The sequence below is a fragment of the Leucoraja erinacea genome, chromosome 13 (genome assembly GCF_028641065.1).
Source record: "Leucoraja erinacea ecotype New England chromosome 13, Leri_hhj_1, whole genome shotgun sequence".
Taxonomy (NCBI): domain Eukaryota; kingdom Metazoa; phylum Chordata; class Chondrichthyes; order Rajiformes; family Rajidae; genus Leucoraja; species Leucoraja erinaceus.
The window spans coordinates 4,346,171-4,368,420 of NC_073389.1; the positions used below are offsets into that span (position 1 = coordinate 4,346,171).

Consider the following 22,250-nt stretch of genomic DNA (forward strand, 5'->3'; position numbering starts at 1 on the left):
TGCAAATAAAAATTTCATTGATCCGTTTTGGGACATATGACAATAAAACACTCTTGACTTGGCAATAACTGGTTTCATTTTTCTGAAATACTGCATCAAAAGGGATCATATTCTTTAAGATTTTAGTATCCATTATAGACATCGCAACATGCATAAAGCATCAAAGATTTCACAGAACCATATACACTGTAATATAAAAGTATAATTCACTAGAATTAGCACCAAAACCGTCAAAGTTAAACAACAGGAACAAACATCATTTTTATCTTGATAAATCAAAACACTATCTCTGGAAAGCTAAAGTTAAAATAAATACAAAATGTTATAAATAATCAGTTCAGGCAATATCAGTGGAAAGAGACCTGCTGTGCATTTGCAACATTTCTGTTTTTTATCTCATCAAGAGTATGAAACTGAGTAGTAATATAATTGTGTTCCGAACATCAAAGGCATTTTATAGGATAAGTGCAAAGAATCCATTTTTACTGATAGCAGAATAGAAAGATAGGGAATCAAAAGCTTTGGGGCAAATGAACAGTGGAGCAAGAAGAATGTCCAAATCCTGTTCCTAATGTTCCCAGCTGACTAAATCGAAAGGTCACACAGCAATCACACCTACCCACTACCAATGGTATTGCACAGTCTAAAGCACTTAAGGCGTACGTTCAGACTAAAGAAAGTGTTAAACAAGTACCTCATGAGTAACACACAAGGACAGTTTTGATTAGGTTACATCTACATAGAAAAATGCCCCAAGGATAAAGAGATTTGGTGATATGAACTAAAAACTGGCTTAATTAGAGAATCAATCAAGGCAAAAGCAATTGAAGGCACAAGCATCAACAGTCTGTGCAAGTATATGATAAATTGCAATTAAGACCAACTCGATGCAGACCTTTCTGTTACATTTCTTTTTTTGAACCACCGGCATTTCAGGTATTACAAAAATAATTTCATGGAGCATTGAATATCAGAGGTAAGCTGATATTCAGACTGATACCCCACTGGACTAGGGACCAACACAGGTGAACGAGACTTGCTACAATTTGGAAAACAGGCAGTTTTAGGTTTCTGTTGTCAGAGTCAAAGAAGCAAGTTTGTTGCACTGCCCCGTGGCTATACTGACCACCATATCTATCTATACTAACTCCATTTGCCTGTATGAATTCCACATCCTTCTGCTAGCCTGCAACGTTAATCTTGATAATTCATGTCACCGCAGAAAAATAGTTAAAAGCAGGCCCAATCTTATGCAAAGAAAGCACATGTTCTGTTTTTTTCCCCCCCAATTGTGTTTTGTACCAAGTTTAGTTTGGTTTGTTTATTATTGGTACAGGAAAAGGCTTTTGGTTGTGTGCTATCCAGTCAAAGACTATACATGATTACAATCAAGCCGTCCACAGGTAAAGGAAGAAGAACACAATGTTTAGTGCAAGATTAAGTCTGATTAAAGATAGTTCAATGGTAGATGGGAGGTCAGGACCACACTCCAGCTGATGAGAGGACAGTTCAGTTGCCTGATAACAGCTGGGAAGAAACTGTCCCTGAATCTGGAGGTATGCGTTTTCAAACTTCTGAACCTCTTGCCTGACTGGAGAGAAGAAGTGACTGTGGCGAGAGAGACTGGTCCTTTATGCTTGTTGCCTTGCCGAGGAGCGTGAAGTATAGATTGAAGGATGGCTGGTTTGCATGATGGACTGGGCGGCGTCCACAACTCTCCACAATTTCTTGTGGTCTTGGATGGAGCTGTTCCCAAAACAGATTGTGATGTATCCCAATAAAATGCTTTCTGTGGCGCATCGTTAGAGGTTGGTGAGGGTTGTTTCAGGGCTTGCCGAACATTCTAACCCTTCTAAAGAAGTAGCAGTGTTGGTGTTCTTTCTTGGTCATAGTTTTGACAAGACAATTCATATGAAGAAAGACTGGATAGACTCGGCTTGTACTCTCTAGAATTTAGACGATTGAGGGGGGATCTTATAGAAACTTACAAAATTCTTAAGGGGTTGGACAGGCTAGATGCAGGAAGATTGTTCCCAATGTTGGGGAAATCCAGGACAAGGGGTCACAGTTTAAGGATAAAGGGGAAATCCTTTAGGACCGAGATGAGAAAAACATTTTTCACACAGAGTGGTGAATCTCTTGAACTCTCTGCCACAGAAGGTAGTTGAGGCCAGTTCATTGGCTATATTTAAGAGGGAGTTAAATGTGGCCCTTGTGGCTAAAGGGATCAGGGGGTATGCAGATAAGGCAGGTACAGGATACTGAGTTGGATGATCAGCCATGATCATATTGAATGGCGCTGCAGGCTCGAAGGGTCGAATGGCCTATTCCTGCACCTATTTTCTATGTTTCTACAAGCATTACCGTTAATCTTGGACACATATGGATATTTTGACGTATGTATTTACTTTGATAAAAGTGTTTCCATTTATACAGACAAATTATTAATTGACCAGAATAAATTAGCTAAATGGACTCAATGCTTGGATCAATTAACAACAGTGAGCAATACACATTGGAAAAAAATCCAAAACATTAACTGGAATGTTTCATTGCTAACTTTTTTTTTTTTGAGTGGGTCGGAAGACAAGTACATTTTGCTTACAATTCTTTCACGTAGTTTTGGATCCTGCATTTAAAAACAACTCAAACAAGTGCCATTAAATGTGCAATTGAGTGAACAATAAAGTGTTAACTGGCACACAAATTAATTGATCGAATCAAAATGATTGATTGAATAGTATCGCATGGAAACAAACCCTTCGGCACACTGAATCCATGCCGACCATCGATCACCTGCTCATGCTACATATCTGTTATCCTACTGCACACCCACACAGTTTAACTTGCCCCTGCACACTAGGGGCAAGTTACAGAGGCCAATTAACCTAGAAACCCGTATGTCTTTGGGATGTGGGAGAAAACGAGAATCCAAAAGAAACCCATGTGATCACAGGGAGAACATTCAAACTCCACACAGGCAGTACCCAATGTCGGGATTGCACCCAGGTCTCTCGTGTTGAGACAGCACCTCTACCACCTACTCCACTGTCCAAACTATAAAAATAGAAAATAATTGCATTGTCACTGATTAAATCCATACAAATGTGTGTCTGGAGAAGTGAAAATAACCCAACAGTTCCCACATAACCTTCCATTTCTTTTTCCTTACAAACTCTAAATTATACATTCACTTATCCCCAAAATCAAGGCTTATTCTAAAATGTATTGCTGTTTTATTCACAACACAGTGAAACTACTTTCCATCTCCCACCATCTTGCATGTTAAGGCCCAAACACAACCTCTCCATTGTGGTTACAAATTTGAAACTAATTCTATAGCATTCTATAGCAAGATGTGAATTAAATAAATATGATACTTTTAGGCTGGTAACCCAAAATAATAACTACTACATACACCAAAAGTATGGTGCTCCTCAGTAATATTAATTAGGTATTCCATCTATTATCCTATATGAGCATAAAGAAGTTCTTCTGCTCTCCAGGTTTAGCCTACTTGCGACTAGACCAAGTGTTGGCTTCCAAGCCTTCAGGTTGGACCTAAAGGTTTTTCAGCAAACATGGAGAAAGATTTTTACTCATAACCTTCTAAGGCCAAATCAGATTGTTGAATCTTTTAAGCAAGAATGGGCAATAAATTATGTATGCTGGCATGCCAGTTCATTGGCTATATTTGGATAGTTTAGGTGGCTAAAAATATTTTTCATGTAAAGATATCCATTATGTCTATATTAACCTTTTATATCTTGGTGCTCTTTAGTACTATTAATTACGTCTTCCCTCTATTATCCTATATGCGATAAGTAACAGCCAAATATGCATCCTTCTGAAGGATCCTGACACATCTCAACACAGAACCACTTAGAAGGACAATTTGGGGAGTTAGTAAAAGAGGTATAGTAACCTATTGCATTCCATTAATAAACAAATGGCATTAGTTATGTCACTAGAAAAAAAAGTTTTTCAGAAACAAGTATGTCGTGATAAATGGATTCATAATCACATCTGAAGTAAATATTCCTTGAAATAGGACTAGATTCAAGGTACAATTTACGGCATGTCCAAAATTGTACATTCCCCATATTCATTCCGCATTTTATGTTTTATTATATCTATATATATCTATCTATATCTATATATTAAAGCACCAAGTTACAGGCAGACATTAACATCACCTGTGGTGGTGGTTTACTTAAATTTACCCAAACGCCATCTGATTAAAACTAACTTTATTGGATCTGTCAATATTTGATCCATGTTTTATTTTAATCCCTAAACCAGTGCCTGAAACATTATTTGTGATTACAATGAGACAAAATGTTGTACATTGTTTTGCATGCTGTTAATCATTTTCTTCCTTATAATCAAAAATGAAACGTACAACTATAAAGATAGATATACTTTTAAAATACGACCAATTGCGCACATTTATTAATAAATTAGATGAATCAAATTTACGAGACAGTTTGCTTCAATAAATGCGGGCATCACGCTTTATAAAATAAAAGAATAAACTGAAACAATCAGTCAAGGCCTGGATTGCTCATTAAAACCTCGGGGCAAATTTTAATCAACATCTCCGCTCGCATTCGCCGTCATCCGAGCTCAGCAGCAAAAGTAATGAGGCAAGTCAAAATAGTGAACACACACACCCCAAACGTGGACGTCTGTTATTAAACCTATTCGACTAAACATGAGGGGCGTTCCTGCCATTTAAAAACAAACCCTCTTCAGCCTATATTACACATTGAGAGAGGGAGAGTTTGATGCCGCTCGCACAAGCGGTGAAGGGAATGTAGGGGAGGGAGAGGGGGAGGTTGGTTGTTGTTGTTGTCCGAGGGCCGAGGCTCGGCGGGCCGACCGACCGACCGACCAGCCGCTGTGCCCTCACCAACACGGTCCACTATTTCACCCCCTTTGCCCACAGCCCGGCCGAGCATTTGATCCCGAATCACCACAGGCCGCTTTCACTCGCACACCAGAAACCAAGACAAGCGGGAAGAAAAACGTAAAAGCCCGCGCCTTGTTTTGCATATTTATTTTTTTTTACAGTCAGAACCATCCTCCCCCTCGCTGCCTTTTCTCTCTCTTATTTGTTTTATTTTTTTTCCCTTCAAAAATTCCTGGCGGATTTGCGCTGGGTGGAAAGCGGCCGCTCTGGGCTGCGTTCCTGCCGGGAATAAATGCATTAAAGTTTTCTTTTCGCTCGCCCCGCAATCAAATACAGTAATAAGGCAAAATAAATTATGCTAAATGGAAATATGAATATGTAAAATTAGAGCCATTACCGGGCTTTTCATCTTTGGACGCTCCATCCGCCATTTTGAATATCAATTGGCTTTACCCGGCCTCCCCCGCGCGCGCTCGCTCGCAGGCCCAGCGCTCCGCTCGACAATTCCCCCCCCACCCCCTAAAACATCGCCAGCCCCCCCCCCCTCCCCCCTCCTCCTCCCCCCCCCCCCCCGGTGGCAAAACCGCGCCGCCGCCGCCGCCGCCTCTCGTCCACCAACGATTCGGTTTTTTTAATTTGTTTTCCCCTGAGGCGCGCCTTTGTCGACGCTTCGACGGAAACGGACGGAGATTGACGATCTGCTCGCTGCGTGAGTAGGTGTACGTGGGGTTTTAAAAAAAATAAATTATTTAAAACCCGTCGGTTTGCTCGCAGCGCGGCGTTTTTTCCAATGCGGTCTGAGGTAAATTTATCAATTTGCGGCGTTTGGTGTTTTCCGGAGATTGCCGAGCGGCGCTCGTCTGCTCGGCCGCCCGCTCATTAACTACATTCATTTGCTTACATTGTATTCCGCTGTTTATTAAAATTATTCCTAATCGTTTTCTGCTGGTCACAGCGGAAACGGACGGAAATTCACGAATGCAGTGAACTACTTTTGGTCGTGAGATCTTTCTGCAGGAATTCCTCAGGGAATTGGGGAGGGGTTTCATTCAGTGCTGGCGGTCCTGTTGTCAAGTGTTCAATGGGTTTACTGCACAAGCATTTTTATACTCGGTGATATTAAACAGTGGATGGACACACTTCTAATGAAACTAAACATTGCAACGGCGAGGTTTTCATGTGATATAATACTCCGGATTATGGTAAGGATGGCTTCACTGTGAAGAGACCCGATTTTGATTAAACGATTAATGGGAACTATTCAAGAAGTTAATGTGTGCAGATTTATACTCCTGAGGTGGAACCAATTGGCTTCAATAAAAAGTGACAAAACCAGGAGCTTCTTAAAATACAACAGGTGCATAGGGATACTTAAATCAGCTCAGATCCTGGGAATAAAATGCGACTACACAAATGTTAACAACTACAAAGAGTGGCATTAAAAATAATCTTAAATTCTATCAAAACAAAATAATTGTATTTTATGCCTGTTTTTTAGAGTTATTCAGTAGTCAGGATCGAAGGCCTGAGCTACAGGGAGAGGTTGAGCAGGCTGGGACATTATTCCGCAATAGTGCAGGAGGATGAGGGTTGATCTTAGAGAGGTGTATAAAATCACGAGTGGAATAATTGGGCAAATGCACCTAGATTAGTGGAACCAAGAACCAGAGGACATGGGTTTAAGGTGAACGGGAAAGATTTAATAGGAATCTGAGGGGCAACATATTTTTTATAAACACAAAGGGCGGTGGGTATATCGAACAAGCTACTAGAGGGGTTAGACAAAAATGCTGGAGAAACTCAGCGGGCTCAGTATGGAGCAGAGTAAATAGGCAACGTTTTTCAGAGGGGGGAGCTGACACAGGTACGATCACAACTTTTGAAAGATAATTGGGAATTTCTCCGTCTATGCCGCATCTGTGTCCCAAATGAGATGTTCCAAACGAGATTCCATCTGAAATGTCCTAGGTACACTAAAATGCTGGAGAAACTCAGTGGGTGCAGCAGCATCTATGGAATGAAGGAAATAGGCAACGTTTCGGACCAAAACCCTTCTTCAGACTAGTGGGGGTGGGGAGAGGAAAGGAAAAAGGAGGAGGAGGAGCACGAGGGCTGAGGGATGGGAGGAGACAGCCCGAGGGCCGAGGAAGGGGAGGAGACGACAAGGGTTAACAAAATTGGGAGAATTCGATGTTCATGCCCGCACAATGCAAATGGTTTTGGCCCGAAAGATGCTGCGCACCCGCTGAGTTATTCCAGCATTTTTGTGTACCTTCGATTTTCCAGCAACTGCAGTTCCTTCTTAAACACATCTGAAATGTCCTCATTCTTTAGGGAATGGGGTAATTCCCATTTTTCATGTGGTACCTCGGTATATCGATTTTCCCCCTCAGCGCAACAGGGACAGACTTCCTTCTTAACCTTTCTACATCTGCAACATGTCCACTTTCCCACCTCCAACGGGATCCCCCAGTGCAAGTCCCATCCGTAGTGCAGAGACCGTGCAACACATGTCCCCCCAGACCACCCCCTCCCTTTTCCCCTGCAACCGTCATCCCTCGACCCTCGACTCGTCCAGGACCGTGACCGTCCTTTCAGGCGAGGTTCACTTGAACCTCCTCCAACTTCATCTGCTGTTCCAGGTGTGGTGGACTCCAATATATCGGAGAGACCAAGCGCAGGCTCGGCAATCGTTTCGCCGAACACTTCCGCTCAGTCCGCCTTGGCCTACGTGATATCCCGTCTGCAAAACATTTTAACACCCGTCCCATTCCCTGTCCAGAGCCTCCTCCATTGTCAGAGTGAGGCCCAACGCAAACTGGAGGAACAGCCACCTCATCTTTCGCTTGGGCTGCTTACAGCCCAGCAGTATGAGTATTGATTTCTCTAACTTCAGGTAACCCTGGCTTTCCCTCTCACTATCCCTCCCCCATCGTAGGTTTCTGACTAGCTCTTCTGTCCTCCTGATTAAATATTACTGATTGTATGCCTCCTTATCATTTCCCACTCAGCTAACAATGAACCATTCTACATTTCCTGATCATCATCCGCTTTGATCTTTTGTTTCACACCTTGCCCTTCCATGTCTCTAGACTCCCTCTCCCCTGACTCTCAGTCTGAAGAAGGGTCTCAACCCGAAACATCACCAATTCCTTCTCTCCAGAGATGCTGGCTGTCCCGCTATTACTCCAGCATTCAGTGCAGATGGGGCATGTTGGTCGGCATGGGCAAGTTGGGTTTAAGATCCTATTTCCATGCTGTTTGACTATGACTCACCTGTGACTTCGATGGCAGAACTGAAGGCTTTTATTCTGAATGTTGTAAATTCAAGGGCCATTCGAGAGCATAAAAGATAAAGCTAGCACTCTAGTGAGTTATTGAAGGAATGCTTCTCTGTTGGAGGTGGATAGATTCAAAGATTTATCAGCTAAAATTTTGGACATAAATTTTATTTCACAAGTTCCTAGCCCAACCATTAAATTCAAGACAGTGAACTAATGCTGGTCCAATGAGGAGTTAGAAGATGATGAAAGAAACAGCAAGTGACAGCTGGCGTCCTGCTGCCATCGCAACGACAGCCTGGAGCTCAATGCTCTTAAGACAGTGGAATTGATAGTAGACTTCAGGAGAGCTCCCCCTCCCTTCACCCCACTCACCATCAACAACACCACAGTCACATCTATGGAGTATTTTAAGTTCCTGGCAACCATCATCTCCAAGGACCTTAAGTGGGGGGGCTACCATCAACTCCACAGTCAAAAAGGCACAACAGAAGATGTACTTCCTGCGGCAGCTGAAGAAGCACAATCTGCCACAGACAGTGATGGTCCAATTCTATACGGCCATCGTAGAGTATGTCCTCACCTTCTCCATCATGGTCTGGTTTGGCTCAGCCACCGAGCACGACATCCGGAGGCTGCAGCGAATCGTCCGATCAGCTGAGAAGTTTATTGGCTGCAACCTTCCCTTCATTGACGAGTTGTACACTGCAAGGGCCAGGAAGCGAGCGGGCAAGATCATCTCTGACCCCTCTCACCCTGGCCACAAACTCTTTGAATCACTTCCCTCTGGAAGGCGACTCCGGATTGTCAAAGCTGCCACAGCCAGACATAAAAACTGTTTTTTTCCACGAGTAGTTATTTAATTCACATGCTTAATCAATAATGTTTTATTATTAATGTTTTATGTATAATTCCTAACTGTCACTGTATGTCACTTGCGGGCGGAGCACCAAGGCAAATTCCTTGTATGTGAATACTTGGCTAATAAACATATTAATTCATTCAAGATACAAAAAACCTGAGAAAAACAAAGTGCTGGAGAAACTCAGCAGGCCAGGCAGCATCTGTGGAGGAGATGGGCAGACAACATTTCGGGCCGGGACTTGTCTTTATTTGATGAATGAAACAGTGGCTGGCAAGCCTAAATGCCAGGTATTAGATGTCTAATTTTGGAAGAACAGCAGAATGTGCAGACACTGTTATGCCCCCGAACGGAAACGTCTGGAGACTTTGTGCCCCACCCAAGGTTTCCGTGCGGTTCCTGGAGGTTTTTGTCAGTCTCACTACCTGCAACCTCTGGCAACCAGTTGAAACCTCCAGGAACCGCACGGAAACCTTGGGTGGGGCGCAAAGTCTCCAGAGGTTTCCGTTCAGGTTTCCTAAGTGGGAGGGGCATTATTTTGCACATTTGCCAGATCTGACGGGGAACCATGTTTTACCCAAAGACATCCGTTTAGACTCGGCACCGTCTCCCAATGCCAATTGTCCAATTGTCTTTCTGCTGACTGGTTAGCACGCAACAAAAGCTTTTCATTGTACCTCAGTACATGTGACAATAAAGTGAACTGATTTGTGGCACGTCATGACTTGGCTTAGCTGCAACTTCTTCCATGCGAAGACTGGGAAGAGCATGTCATCACCTAGCCCCCAGGGTGATTTCCACACCCTCGTCATCAGTTTCACTTCCTCTATTATCACCAGAGGTTGAACATTTTCATTTCCAAAATCTATCTTCTACCATCTGTTATTTTGCCTATCTCCATCCCTGCCTCAAATCAACTGCCACTCTGTCATACGGTCTGAAGAAGGATCCATACACAAAACGTCACATATCCATGTTCTCCAGAGATGCGGCCTGATCAGCTGAGTGACTCCAGCACTCTTGGCTTTTTCTTTGATTTGTCATCCATAGCTACATTTGTTCATCTCAACCATTGGGCACGTTTGTAGTTGGTCCCTCATCTTCCACATTCCGTAAACTTCAGGCCTTGCAAACTGTACAGCACATGCACAAAGTGTCTCGATCCAATATCTCACCTATCCATGACCTAAAGGTAGGTCTCAACCTGAAACATCACCTTTTCCTGTTCTCCAGAGATGCTGTCTGACCCGCTGTGTTACTCCAGCTTTTTGTGTCTATCTCCCGAGATGATACCTGATCTACTGAGTATCTTTGTGTCTTTATGGTAAATGTACTATATCACATTGTCCCTGTCGCCAATCATCTGTTAGCTTTACCCAATCTCTCCAATCTTAAGTCTCACAATTCTAAATTACCATCTCAGTAACATTCACCAGCAGTTCTTCCTTCCATGAATTCCTGTGTCACTTGTGTATTACTATTCCTTCACCAAGTGACAATGTAGATTTGACTTTCTGCAATCCCCTCTCCTGTTCACCAGCTTCTTTTAGACATTTAATTATTTTGTAGTCTTGTCATCATCTCACCTCCAGTCTAACGAAGCCTTGAGATTTTCTTTTTAAATGTGCAAATTTTGAAATTGAGGTGCAAGTTATTACAATAATGTAAAAGATTTTCTGCAGTATCGCCATAAAAATAACATAACGGTTCTGGTATCTGCTTTTTGGTTAGCTGTCATGCCTATGCAGCCCATCCTCTGCTCTGCTTCCTCCATCAGAATTCCCATGGTGTCGTGAGGGGTGCGTCCAATTTTCCAACTGAACTATTTGTAGACGTATTTACTAAGGTGGATTTAAAACCAGAATACTTGTTTAGTCTGATAGAATGTCAAGTTTAATTTAGATATACAACATGGAAACAGGCTCTTTGACCCATTGAGCCCACACGGTTCCTTGTGTCTGCACTATTAATACATTACCTGACCAGATGCAGCACAAACCTCTGATGATTTTGTACCAGCTGTAAGTACAATAGAGCACCCTCTAGTGTAACATTTATATTTGTTCCACTATGTGGATTTGCAATTTGCAAATGACTTAAATACATTGTAGTTGGAACCTGTTCATTCGGGTACCTTGGTCAAAAGGTGCCTATAGAAACGAGACGAGGAGGAATTTCTTCAGCCAGAGGGTGGTGAATCTGTGGAATTCATTGCCACAGACAGCTTTAGAAGCCAAATCAATGGGTATTTTTAAAGCGGAGATTGACTGGTTCTTGATTAGGAAGGGTGACAAAGGTTATGGGGGGAAAGGCAGGAGAATAGGGTTGAAAGGGAAAGATGGATCAACCATGATTGAATGGCAGAGTAGACTTGATGGACTGGGTGGCCTAATTCTGCTGCAATGAGTTATGAAACTGAAATGGCCAATGGTTAATGAATTGGTCCACTGAATAATAGGTAAAGCTGATGGTACAGTTTTGAACTAGGTCTGTTAAGCTGCAGCAAGTAAGTATTCCATTGTATTGTTATGTTCCCAGCACGTATAACAACTAAACTCTCTCGACTGATCTCTCAGTCCAGGATCAGGCCATTCAGCTACGAGACCCAACCGTTTGCATTTTAACAACATGCCTAACATTCCCAGCAAAGTAAATAGCTATATAATTAAAAGTGTCATCTTGACCACTTCCTGTCTACGCTGTATATTGATTTTAGAAAAAACGCTACCATATATTGCTATGATTTTTGGCCATCTTAATCACAGTCCTCCTCCGCTTAGCAAGCCCCGAGAGAACTTTCCTTGTGGGGGGGGTGGGATGAGGTTGGGGGCTATCGGTGAGTGGTAGAATATTGTGTTGAGGTAACGGGTTACGTTGGGGGAACGGGTGAGTGGTGGATTATTGCGTTGGAGAAACGGGGCCCACTTGGGTTAGTATATATTACTAAAACTCATCTTGTTTGTTTGTGTGCGTGATATTTCATAACCCCGCCAAAACATACACGATAGTGCTACAAGTTTTGGACCACCTTACTCACCATTGTCCTGGGATTAAAAGCAACAAGTTTCGTTAAGATTAATGTTATATTTTACAAGTTATTGCCTTTTTAAACTTTACAAAAAACACTGTTCAAACCACTTTTCCACTTGCCCTGTCCATCAGCCGCGTTTGACGTCACAATGGGATCCCGAATCTTAGTTACATAAAAAATTGTGATTTTCATGAAATTCTAATCAATTTTAATCAAATTCTTGGGGGGGACGGGTGAGTGCTTTCATTTTTTTTAAATCGTGATTTTAATTGTGGGTGGTAGAGAGGGGAAAATGGGGGAGGTGAGGAGGAGGTGAGGAAGGGGGGAGCAGAGAGATAGAGGGAGAGGAAGGGGGGTAGGGAGGGGAGAGGGGTTATGGAGGGAGGGACTGACTGAGGGTAGGAGAAAGGAGAGGGATTGGGGAGGTGGAGAGAGGAAAGAAGCGGGAAGGTGAAGAGGGGCAGGGTGTGCTGGGGGAATGGAGTAGGATAGGGGTAGGAAGATGGATGGCGAGGCACAGTTGATGGAGGGTTGCCGTGACTCGCGTCACAATGGGGATTTCTGGCATCGCAACAGAAACCCGTCAGCCGTGCCTGCGCAGTTGTGGGCTATGGGTCAGTGGTGGAATATTTCCTTGGGGGATGGTTCCAACGGGTCCGAACTTGGTCTAGTCTTAGATACTGAGGTACATGGTGTAACATTGCACAGATCCTGAACCACAGTGTGTGCTGGCAGAAGATTCGGTCTTTCATGTCATTTACTCTGGTGTTTCGGCACAGACAATTTCCAAGTCTACGTGACAGTCTACGTGTACAAATAAAATTATCCAAATTGTGATCCACATCAAATTTGGCACCTACAGTCAAGTGACCCCCACTATAAACTGTGCAGAGATCTAAAACAGGAAAATTAGTTTCACTATTATGGCATCCTGTAAAGACTACTGTTAATCTCGCTCTCTGCACTTTGTAATACAAAACTGCATTATAATTTATCTGGTTATAACCTGCAGTTGTCCTTTTATTCATTTGAGAATATTGCATTTTGGCCATGGGGCATCCGTGTGATGATTGTACATGGTGGATCAGGGAGAAACTTGCTTTTACTCTCTCCGTTACCAGAGGAACAGCAACAAAGCTATGGTAACACTACAAATGATCCACGCACATCCATCCGATGGGTCCAGTTCCACTGTGAAGCTGAAACTGTCTTGCATGTTCTTACTTCACATCAACAAAATTAACCAACTGTCCGTTCGCAAATATCTCACGTCAAGTAATAAATGACATGCTTGTAGAATTCAGTAGAGGGAAACGTAACCATTGCAGAAGGCTCATTTTCAGTGACATCTGCATAGTCTTCGACAGCCTCTACACATTCTAATTAAACTGCCTTTCACTGTAAAATGGTTAAGGACATAAGAAATAGAAACAGGAGTAATCAGTTTAGCCCCTGGTAGCTGCTCTGCCAGTTGTTGAAGACAGTTGTCAAGTACATACTGACCCTCCCACTATCGAAGGGATCGGCAGGAGGCGCTGCCTCAAAAAGACAGCTAACAACATCAAAGACCCACACCACCCTGGCCACGCTCTCATCTCACTGCGAACATTGGGAGGTAGGTGCAGGAGCCTGAAAACCGTGATCTCCAGGTTCAAGAACAGCCTCTACCCAGGATCCATTGAACACTGCACACCACTAACCTCCGCAACTATGATCTTTTATGGACTGTGTCTGGTTGCACTACAGACTTTGTTTTTTGCTCTTATTATTGTCTGGTTACCTAGTATTATAAGTATTACATTATTGATTATTATATTTTTATTTGTGATATTGTGTTAATGGGCCTATTAAGCTGAAGTAAGTAACAATCTAATTGTTCAATTGCCAGTACATATGGGAATTACGCACTGTCAACTCTTGAGTTGACTCATTCTCTTCATTTCATGGAGCACGGCGTGATGTTAAGACCACAAGGGATTTCCTTGGAATGCATGAAATGCTTTAGAAAATGGAGAAAAAGAAACAGTGGGTGAACTGGCCATTAGCCTTGCAATCTCCCACAGTGTGAAGGAACTGCCTGTCACTTGCAGCTGTGCTGTCACCAGGCACTCTGTTCTGTGACTCATTCCTGACAACTTAATAAACCCCCATTCCCCTCCTCCTGATCTGTGGCAAGGCTGGCAATAACCAGCTGCCCCACTGTGCTGCCCCAATCTTGCATAAAACACAAAGTGCTGGAGCAACTCAGCGGGTCAGGCAGCATCTGTGGAGGCAATAGACAGACATTGTCTCAGGTCGGGAACTTCTTCAGACTGATTGTAATCTACTCCCCACCACTACAATCAATCTGAAGATGGCTCTTGGCCTGAAATGTCAGCTGTCCATGCTCTCCACAGATACTGGGTTACTCCAGCACTTTGTGTTCTCTGCAAGATTACAGCATCTGCACTTCCTCGTGTCTCCACAGATTGCCCCTTATCAGCAACAAGCTAGTGGTTGTGCGGGCTCCCTGCTCCATTTTATGCCAATCTGAGCAGAAATGTGGAGTGGACGATAAGTGATCTCATTCAGTACGAGCCTGACACTTGGAGAACATATGAAGGAAGGAACTGCTGAAGCTGGTTTATACCAAAGATTGTCACAAAATGCTGGAGTAACTCAGCGGGTCAGGCAGCATCTCTTGGGGGAAAAAGAATATGTGATGTTTCAGGTCGGAGACCTTCTTCAAACTGAAAGTGGTGGTGGGGGTAAAAATGCTGGAATTGGAACTCTGACATTAAACACTGCTGATACATTCAACATCGGAATAGTCAGCTATGGGTTTTTTTTGTTTGGTGGTTCACGTGGTAACCACTCAATCTGCTGCATTACTAGTTATGTCAGCAGGCTGCTCCAGCATTTTGCATCCTTTTGTGTAAACCGGCATCTGTAGTTCCTTGTCTCAATCAATCACTGGGTTTTATCCTGCCCCCACCTCTCATACAGCTTTCTTCCCCCTCCCCCCTCCCAGCCTGGACAAAATGTCACCTATTTATGTTCTCCAGAGATGATGCCTGACCTGCTGAGTTATTCCAGCAGTGTGTCGTTTTGCGTAATAAACAGTTAGTTTAAATGATCTTGTACTGGGGCAGGCGGGACTCTCTCAGGAGGTGGGCAAGGTTGGATGCACTACTTCAACGTGAGGAACAGTCCTGCTTTTGCTGGGGTGAAGCAGGCAGATGCAGAGGTTCAGCTGCCTGAGTGCAGAAGGCCCATGCTGTGCTCTGAATGGCCCGAGGGTCTGGTGGAGGCATTCAGGGGAAACCTCTGGGCCATTCACTCAGCCTCTGAGGAAATGCCATCTGTGGCCACTGGAACCCTGCACTGGCCAATAATCTTAATTTTTTTTTTTTAAATCAGATAGCAGACCTCAAACGAGAAGGAATTTTCACTGCATTTGCAGGTTTACAATGGTCTTTGAGTTTACTTTTAAAGATGGCAATTATTGTATCTCTCTAAGAGCCAGAGTCATGCAGCACAGAAACAGGCCCTGCGGCCCAACCATCCATGGCCATCAAGATGCCCCTTATACTCTAGTCCCATTTGCCTGGATTTGGCCCATATCCCCCTAAATCTTCCCTTTCCATGTACCTGTCCTAAATGCCGTAATAGTCCCTGCCTCAACTACCTCATTTGGCAGCTTGTTCCATATACTCACTGCCCGCTGAGTGATAACTTCCCTCAGATTCCTATTAAATCTTTCCCTTCACACCTTAAACTGTGTCCTCTGGTTATTGATTCTCCTGCTCTGGTAAAAAAAGATTGTACTTTCACCCCATCCATTTCCCTCTTGTTTTGATACACCTCTAAAATCACCCCTTATCCTCCTGCGATCCAAGGAATAAAGTCCTAGACTGCTCATCCTCTCCCTGTAGCTCAGGACATGGTAACACATTGGTAAATCTTCTCTGCACTCTTTCCAGCTTAGAAACATAGAAAGTAGGTGCAGGAGTAGGCCATTCGGCCCTTCAAGCCAGCACCACCATTCATATGATCATGTCTGATCATCCAAAATCAGTACCCCGTTCCTGCGTTTTCCCCATATCCCTTGATTCCCATAAGCCCTAAGAGCTAAATCTAACTCTCTTGAAAACATCCAGTGAATTGGCCTCCACTGCCTTTTGTGGCAGAGAATTCCACAGATTCACAACTCTCTGGCTGAAAAAGGTTTTCATCATCTCAGTCCTAAATGGTCTACCTCTTATTCTTAAACTGTGGCCCCTGGTTCTAGACTCCCCCAACATCGGGAACATTTTCCCTGCATCTAGCCTGTCCAATCCCTTAAGAATTTTATATGTTTCTATAAGATATCCTGTTATCCTTTTAAATTCCAGTGAATACAAGCCCAGTCGATCAATTCTTTCATCATATGTCAGTCCCGCCATCCCGGGAATTAACCTGGTGAACCTACGTTGCACTCCCTCAATAGCAAGAATGTTCTTCCTCAAATTAGTAGACCAAAACTGCGCACAATACTCCAGGTGTGGTCTCACCAGGGCTTAATGACATCTTTCCTATAACAAGGTGACCAAAATATTCCCAACCCAAAACATTGTCTATCCATGTCTTCCAGAGATGCTGTCCGACCCGCAGTTACTCCAGCACCTTGTGTCTTTCTTGCAAGCCGGCATCTGCAGTTCCTTGTATCTACAATACTCGCAAGTGAGACCTCACAACATATTGTACAACTGGAACATAACATCGCAACTTCTAGACTCACCATTGACTCCAAATTCTTCAGAGACGCTGTCCGACCCTACTGGTTACATCAGCGTATTGTGTATTTTTTTCTAAACTCAATGCCCTGGCTAATTAAAGTTTAGCATAGTTGGAAACCTGTAGTTTTGTTTTAAAGATCAATATTCAGTTAAGGAATCAAAACCGGAATAAGTGCAGGTATTGGGCAAGAGAGCAGGGGGAGGTCAGACGATTCCCCACGCACATGGATGCTCTCAGCATGCAAGGTGGTAAATAAAGCCTCTCTGGCTGGTGTCAGAGTTACCGTTTGCATTACCCGACATTGAAGGGAGTTCACCGACTTACCTTTCCGCATCTGGCAAGAACATTCAATCTTGTTGGCACTGCTCTGCCGTTCCCGCCCAGTTGCCAGTCCGAGCCGCTCCCACCTCTGTCCATGCCCAGTTGCCCGCGGCCTGGCCTGGCCTGGCCTGCCTCTAGCCCTGGTTAATCTGTGCAGCCTTCCCTGTCCCTCTCTCTCCCATCAACAGCTGCAGTTCCGTCTGTGAGAAACCGCCAGCCTTTCACTCTGCTCTCTGACTCACCATCAGTTTATGAAAGACGCGTTTTCAAGAGAAAAAAAAAACCTCTGGAGTGGGTTTATTTCAAGAATTCTCCAAAGGGTACTGGCTTCATAATAAACAAAATGGGATACACAGCGTCGAGATGGAGGTTTCTGCTGCTATATGTGTTTTCATTATATGTCTAGTTGGAAATGTTGGGGGTTTTTGATGCAACATTGGAATTACTAACAAAAACACCCACTAGCTAATTGGTATATTAAACACAAACATATGTTTCTAAGTGTCTGAGATGTTCCCAAATAAAAATAACCTGGATTGACGACATAGTTATGTCGCGTGACAAACTACTGACAGTTCATTGACTCATGCCATCTCATTTGTCCGAAACAGACATATCGACGACACTTTCATAATTTTTAAGCAAAGAGGCGAGATGCATTATTTAACGAAGGATGTAGCACTTTCATCCTGGAATAATTGCTTTGTTGGAAGCGAACGAACACAAAACCCATGAACAACAACTCCCCTGTTCCATGGCAGCGCTTGTGCATGTTTGCAACAAAACCCACAGCCAGAATCTCCAACTGAAACATCTAAAAAAGAGCAATGTTCTTTGAAGTGGAAATGTAATCAGTTCCTCTTTACTCGCAGAAAAATCGATATGTCCTGTCAAAATTCTCCCTCGCAGAGTAAGGAAGCTGAAATGTGTGCCGGGACAAATTGAACAAAATCGATCATTATAGCATCTCTGGCCCTGCGAGGGCAGGAGGTTAACAATGTAGCACACTGCTCGCTCTTATTTGTTTCCCTCAAGACATTTTAATGTTTTATCAATGTGCTTTACCATTCCGAAGTTATACAGCGTTTTCTCTCACATCACGATAGTTGGCTATCTAAAAATATAAAATGTATATGTCCCAACGCATATGATTGTCTGTATGTTATCTGTGAGTTCTTAATATTATGTCAATGGAATAATTATTAAATATATTATCTGCCATTAAATGAATGTAATTAATTCGTCTCCGTGTTGGTCCTTTGATGTTTATCTAAAGGGGATCTTACTTTGAACAACACGTTCACTCCTGGACGTGATATAAACTGGCACATTTGGGGCGGGTTGCTGAGCGGATTAGCAATTGTGAGTGCGCTCATTTTGAGCTAGTGCTTAATTTTGAGCGAGAGTTTAATAACAAGTCCGGGAAATTAAACGAATAGATGAGAACCAACAGATTTTTCTTCTTGCAATCCCAAGAAGGAAGCCCAAAAAAACTTCAGATGCCGGATACTTGATGAAAACGCAAAGTGCTGGAGGAATCCAGCGGGTCGGGCAGCATCTGTGGAGGGAATGGGAAGGTGACGTTTTGGGTCAGACAGAAGACCCGAAGCATCGCCTATCTATTCCCTCCACGGATGCTGCCCGACCCGCCGAGTTCCTCCAGCACTTAGTGTTTCTTTCAGAATTTGGAGAGAGGGGCATGGAGTTAAGATGGTCACTGCCCCCAAAATGTTGCCGTTTTCAAATGTTTCGTTTAGACAAATGAAATGGCTGATTCGTGGATTTATACAGGGACATTTTACCTGCAAATTGATGATTGGAAAGGAGAACGGCCCTGGAGCAAGTATCTGCTGAGGTACATAGAAAATTGGTGCAGGAGTAGGCCATTCGGCCCTTCGAACCTGCACCCCCATTCAATATGATCATGGCTGATCATCCAACTCAGTATCCTGTACCTGCCTTCTCTCCATACCCCCTGATCCCTTTAGCCACAAGGGCCACATCTTAAATATAGCCAATGAACTGGCCTCAACTATCTTTTGTGGCAGAGAATTCCAGAGATTCACCACTCTCTGTGTGAAAAATGTTTTTCTCATCTCGGTCCTAGAGGATTTCCCCCTTATCCTTCAACTGTGACTCCTTGTCCTGGACTTCCCCAACATCGGGAACAATCTTCCTGCACCTAGGTACGAGGGAAGGCTTTGAACTCCCTTGGAAGGAGCGAGTTAGTGCTGTATCCACATATAATCACTGCTGCTCCTGCCCGTTCCTCTCCATTCCCTTTCTTGTCAGACCACCCAAGGCCTCCAGGTTCTAGCACCGACCACCGGCTCCCATTGCTCCAAGGCCAGCTGCATAATCAAAAACCCCGCTCACTCCCTCTTCTCCCCTCGCCCATCAGGCAAGAGGTACAGGAGTGTGAAAACACACACCTCCAGATTCAGGGACAGTTTTCTTCCCAGCTGTTAATAGGCAAATTAACCATTCTATCACCAACTAAAGAGTGGTCCTGAGCTACCACCTACCTCATTGGAGACCCTTGGACTATCTTTAATTGGACTTTACCTTGCACTAAACGTTATTCCCTTTGTCCTGTATCTGTACACTGTAGATGGCGCGACTGTAATCATCTATTGTCTTTCCACTGACTGGGTAGCATGTAATAAAAAGCTTTTCACTGAACCTCGCTACACATAACAATAAACTAAAGTCTCCTGGACACTCTCCTATTAGTATTTTTGGTTTGGAAGCTAGATGATAGCATGTTAATGAGGGCATGTCATGAAACAGATGGGAAATTAAACATATGCAGCCAACCCTGAACGGACCAACTGTTTGCTAATGTTGGGTCATCGCCATCACCAGCGACGTGCCTACATGATCATTAGGGTGTGATTGCCACTATGAATAACAGCAGAAGGTTTAGAGGGATGTGGGCCAAACGCAGACAGGTGGGACTAGTGTAGATGGGGCATCTTGGTCAGCACAGGCAAGTTGGGCTAAAGGGTCTGTTGCCATACTGTATGACTCAAATAACTAATCATTTTAATGAGGGAATTGCAAAGGATGCATGATTTAGATGATGCCCAAGTGTGTGGTGACTTTGCATGCTGGTCTCAGAGAAGGATCTACTATCACTCCATATGATTGCTCTGCTCTTCTAAATCTCATTTCTACCCTTATAATCACCAGTTCTAAATATTCTAATGATGTTTCCTGCACTCTGTATCTTCCCCTTTGCTCTGCCTATTGTACTTGAATAGAAACATAGACCATATAAATTAGGTGCAGGAGTAGGCCATTCGGCCCTTCGAGCCTGCACCGCCATTCAATATGATCATGGCTGATCATCCAACTCAGTATCCCGTACCTGCCTTCTCTCCATACCCCCTGATCCCCTTAGCCACAAGGGCCACATCTAACTCCCTCTTAAATATAGCCAATGAACTGGCCTCAACTACCCTCAACTACCCTCTGTGGCAGAGAGTTCCAGAGAATTGTTCTCATCTCGGTTTTAAGGGATTTCCCCTTTATCCTTAAGCTGTGACCCCTTGTCCTGGACTTCCCCAACAATTTGACTTGGTTGTATTTATGCAAGATCACAAGAAAATTGACTGGGTATTTTGTATTGTAATGTCTGACGGATTGATTGAAGGTTAGAGCAAGGATACATGGCCTTTGGCCCACAGAGTCCATGCTGACAATCGATCTGTTCACACTAGTTCTATGCAATTCCACTTTCTCATCCACTCCCTCCACACTAGGGGCAATTTACAGAGACCAATTAACCTGCAAACCTACATGTCTTTGGGATGTGGGAGGAAACCGGATCATCCGGAGGAAACCCAAGCGGTCACAGGGAGAAGGTGCAATCTCCACGCAGACAGCACCCGAGTTCATAAACCATAATTAATCTAAATAAACTTTAATAAACTCTGGTGAAGCTTCCACTCTTTATTTTTGCCCCTTGTTATGCATTCACCAGACTATGATGTTGAATCGGTCATTTTCAATAATAAAAAAATCTAAAACATTTCAAGGCTGCTCGCTTATTATGTTCACCTCGCGATCCATGTCCTTGGTTGTCAATATAATTGTTATATTACTTATTTTGACAACATCAGATTTATAATGGAAGCAGATAAATAAGTATTGTCATTTGTACTATTGTGCTGCACCCCATTTGATTTCCTCAAGAAGCTATTGTTAAAATAAATTGAATAGCTAAATGATGTGCTTCATATTTTCTTAGAGTTACTTTTATTAACAAAAATCTAGGAAGAAAAGTAAACTTCTGTAGATAAAAAAATTGACAAACACAACGATAATAACTGCATTTTTATCTTTATTATTTTCAAATGTATTATACACAAAGGAGAGTATTTCTGAAAACATGTTTAAAAGAGTAGTGAACATATTTTACTAAAATATTAACTTTACCGTGAAAAGATTTCAACTTCAACGTAACTTAAGAAAGCAGTACTTCATTGCATATACTGTCTAGGTTTGAACGCCATGTTAGTAGAAGAGATGGAGGAGGGGGAAAAACCACAGTTGCAGAATAAGTTCATAAGTGATAGGAGCAGAATTAGGCTACTCCGCTATTCATTCATGGCTGATTTATCTCCAAATCCCATTCTCCTGCCTTCTCCCCATAACCTTTGACACATGTACTAATCAGGAATCTAACTATCTCTGCCTTACAAAATATCCACGGACATGGCCTCCTCAGCCTTCTGTGGCAATCCTCTGACTAAGGAAATCTCTCCTCATCTCCTTCCTAAAATGCAACACCTGTCCCTTCACCTCCCCCCTCGACTCCATTCAAGGACCCAAGCAGTCGTTCCAGGTGCGACAAAGGTTCACCTGTATCTCCTCCAACCTCATCTACTGCATCCGCTGCTCTAGATGTCAGCTGATTTACATCGGGGAGACTAAGCGGAGGTTGGGCGATCGTTTCGCCAAGCACCTCCGCTCAGTCCACAATAACCTACCTGAACTCCCGGTGGCTCAGCACTTCAACTCCCCCTCCCATTCCCAATCCGACCTCTCTGTCCTGGGTCTCCTCCAGTGCCAGAGTGAGCA

The 22,250-nt window shown here is 43.4% G+C and overlaps 1 protein-coding gene across 4 annotated transcripts in view; it reads right to left on the bottom strand.

Annotated features, from left to right (window-relative positions):
• Positions 1-5,404, bottom strand: part of pou2f1b (POU class 2 homeobox 1b) — a 121,907-nt gene extending 116,503 nt beyond the window's left edge. For 2 of the 4 annotated variants that reach the window (XM_055644314.1, XM_055644313.1), the window contains exon 1: positions 5,310-5,399. In XM_055644314.1, coding sequence (XP_055500289.1) covers positions 5,310-5,336 — 27 coding nt within the window. In that variant the 5' untranslated portion in view covers positions 5,337-5,399. Of the gene's footprint in view, positions 1-5,309 lie in introns of all 4 variants that reach the window. The other 2 variants (XM_055644315.1, XM_055644316.1) reach the window with 2 other exon arrangements.
• Positions 5,405-22,250: the final 16,846 nt, after the last annotated feature.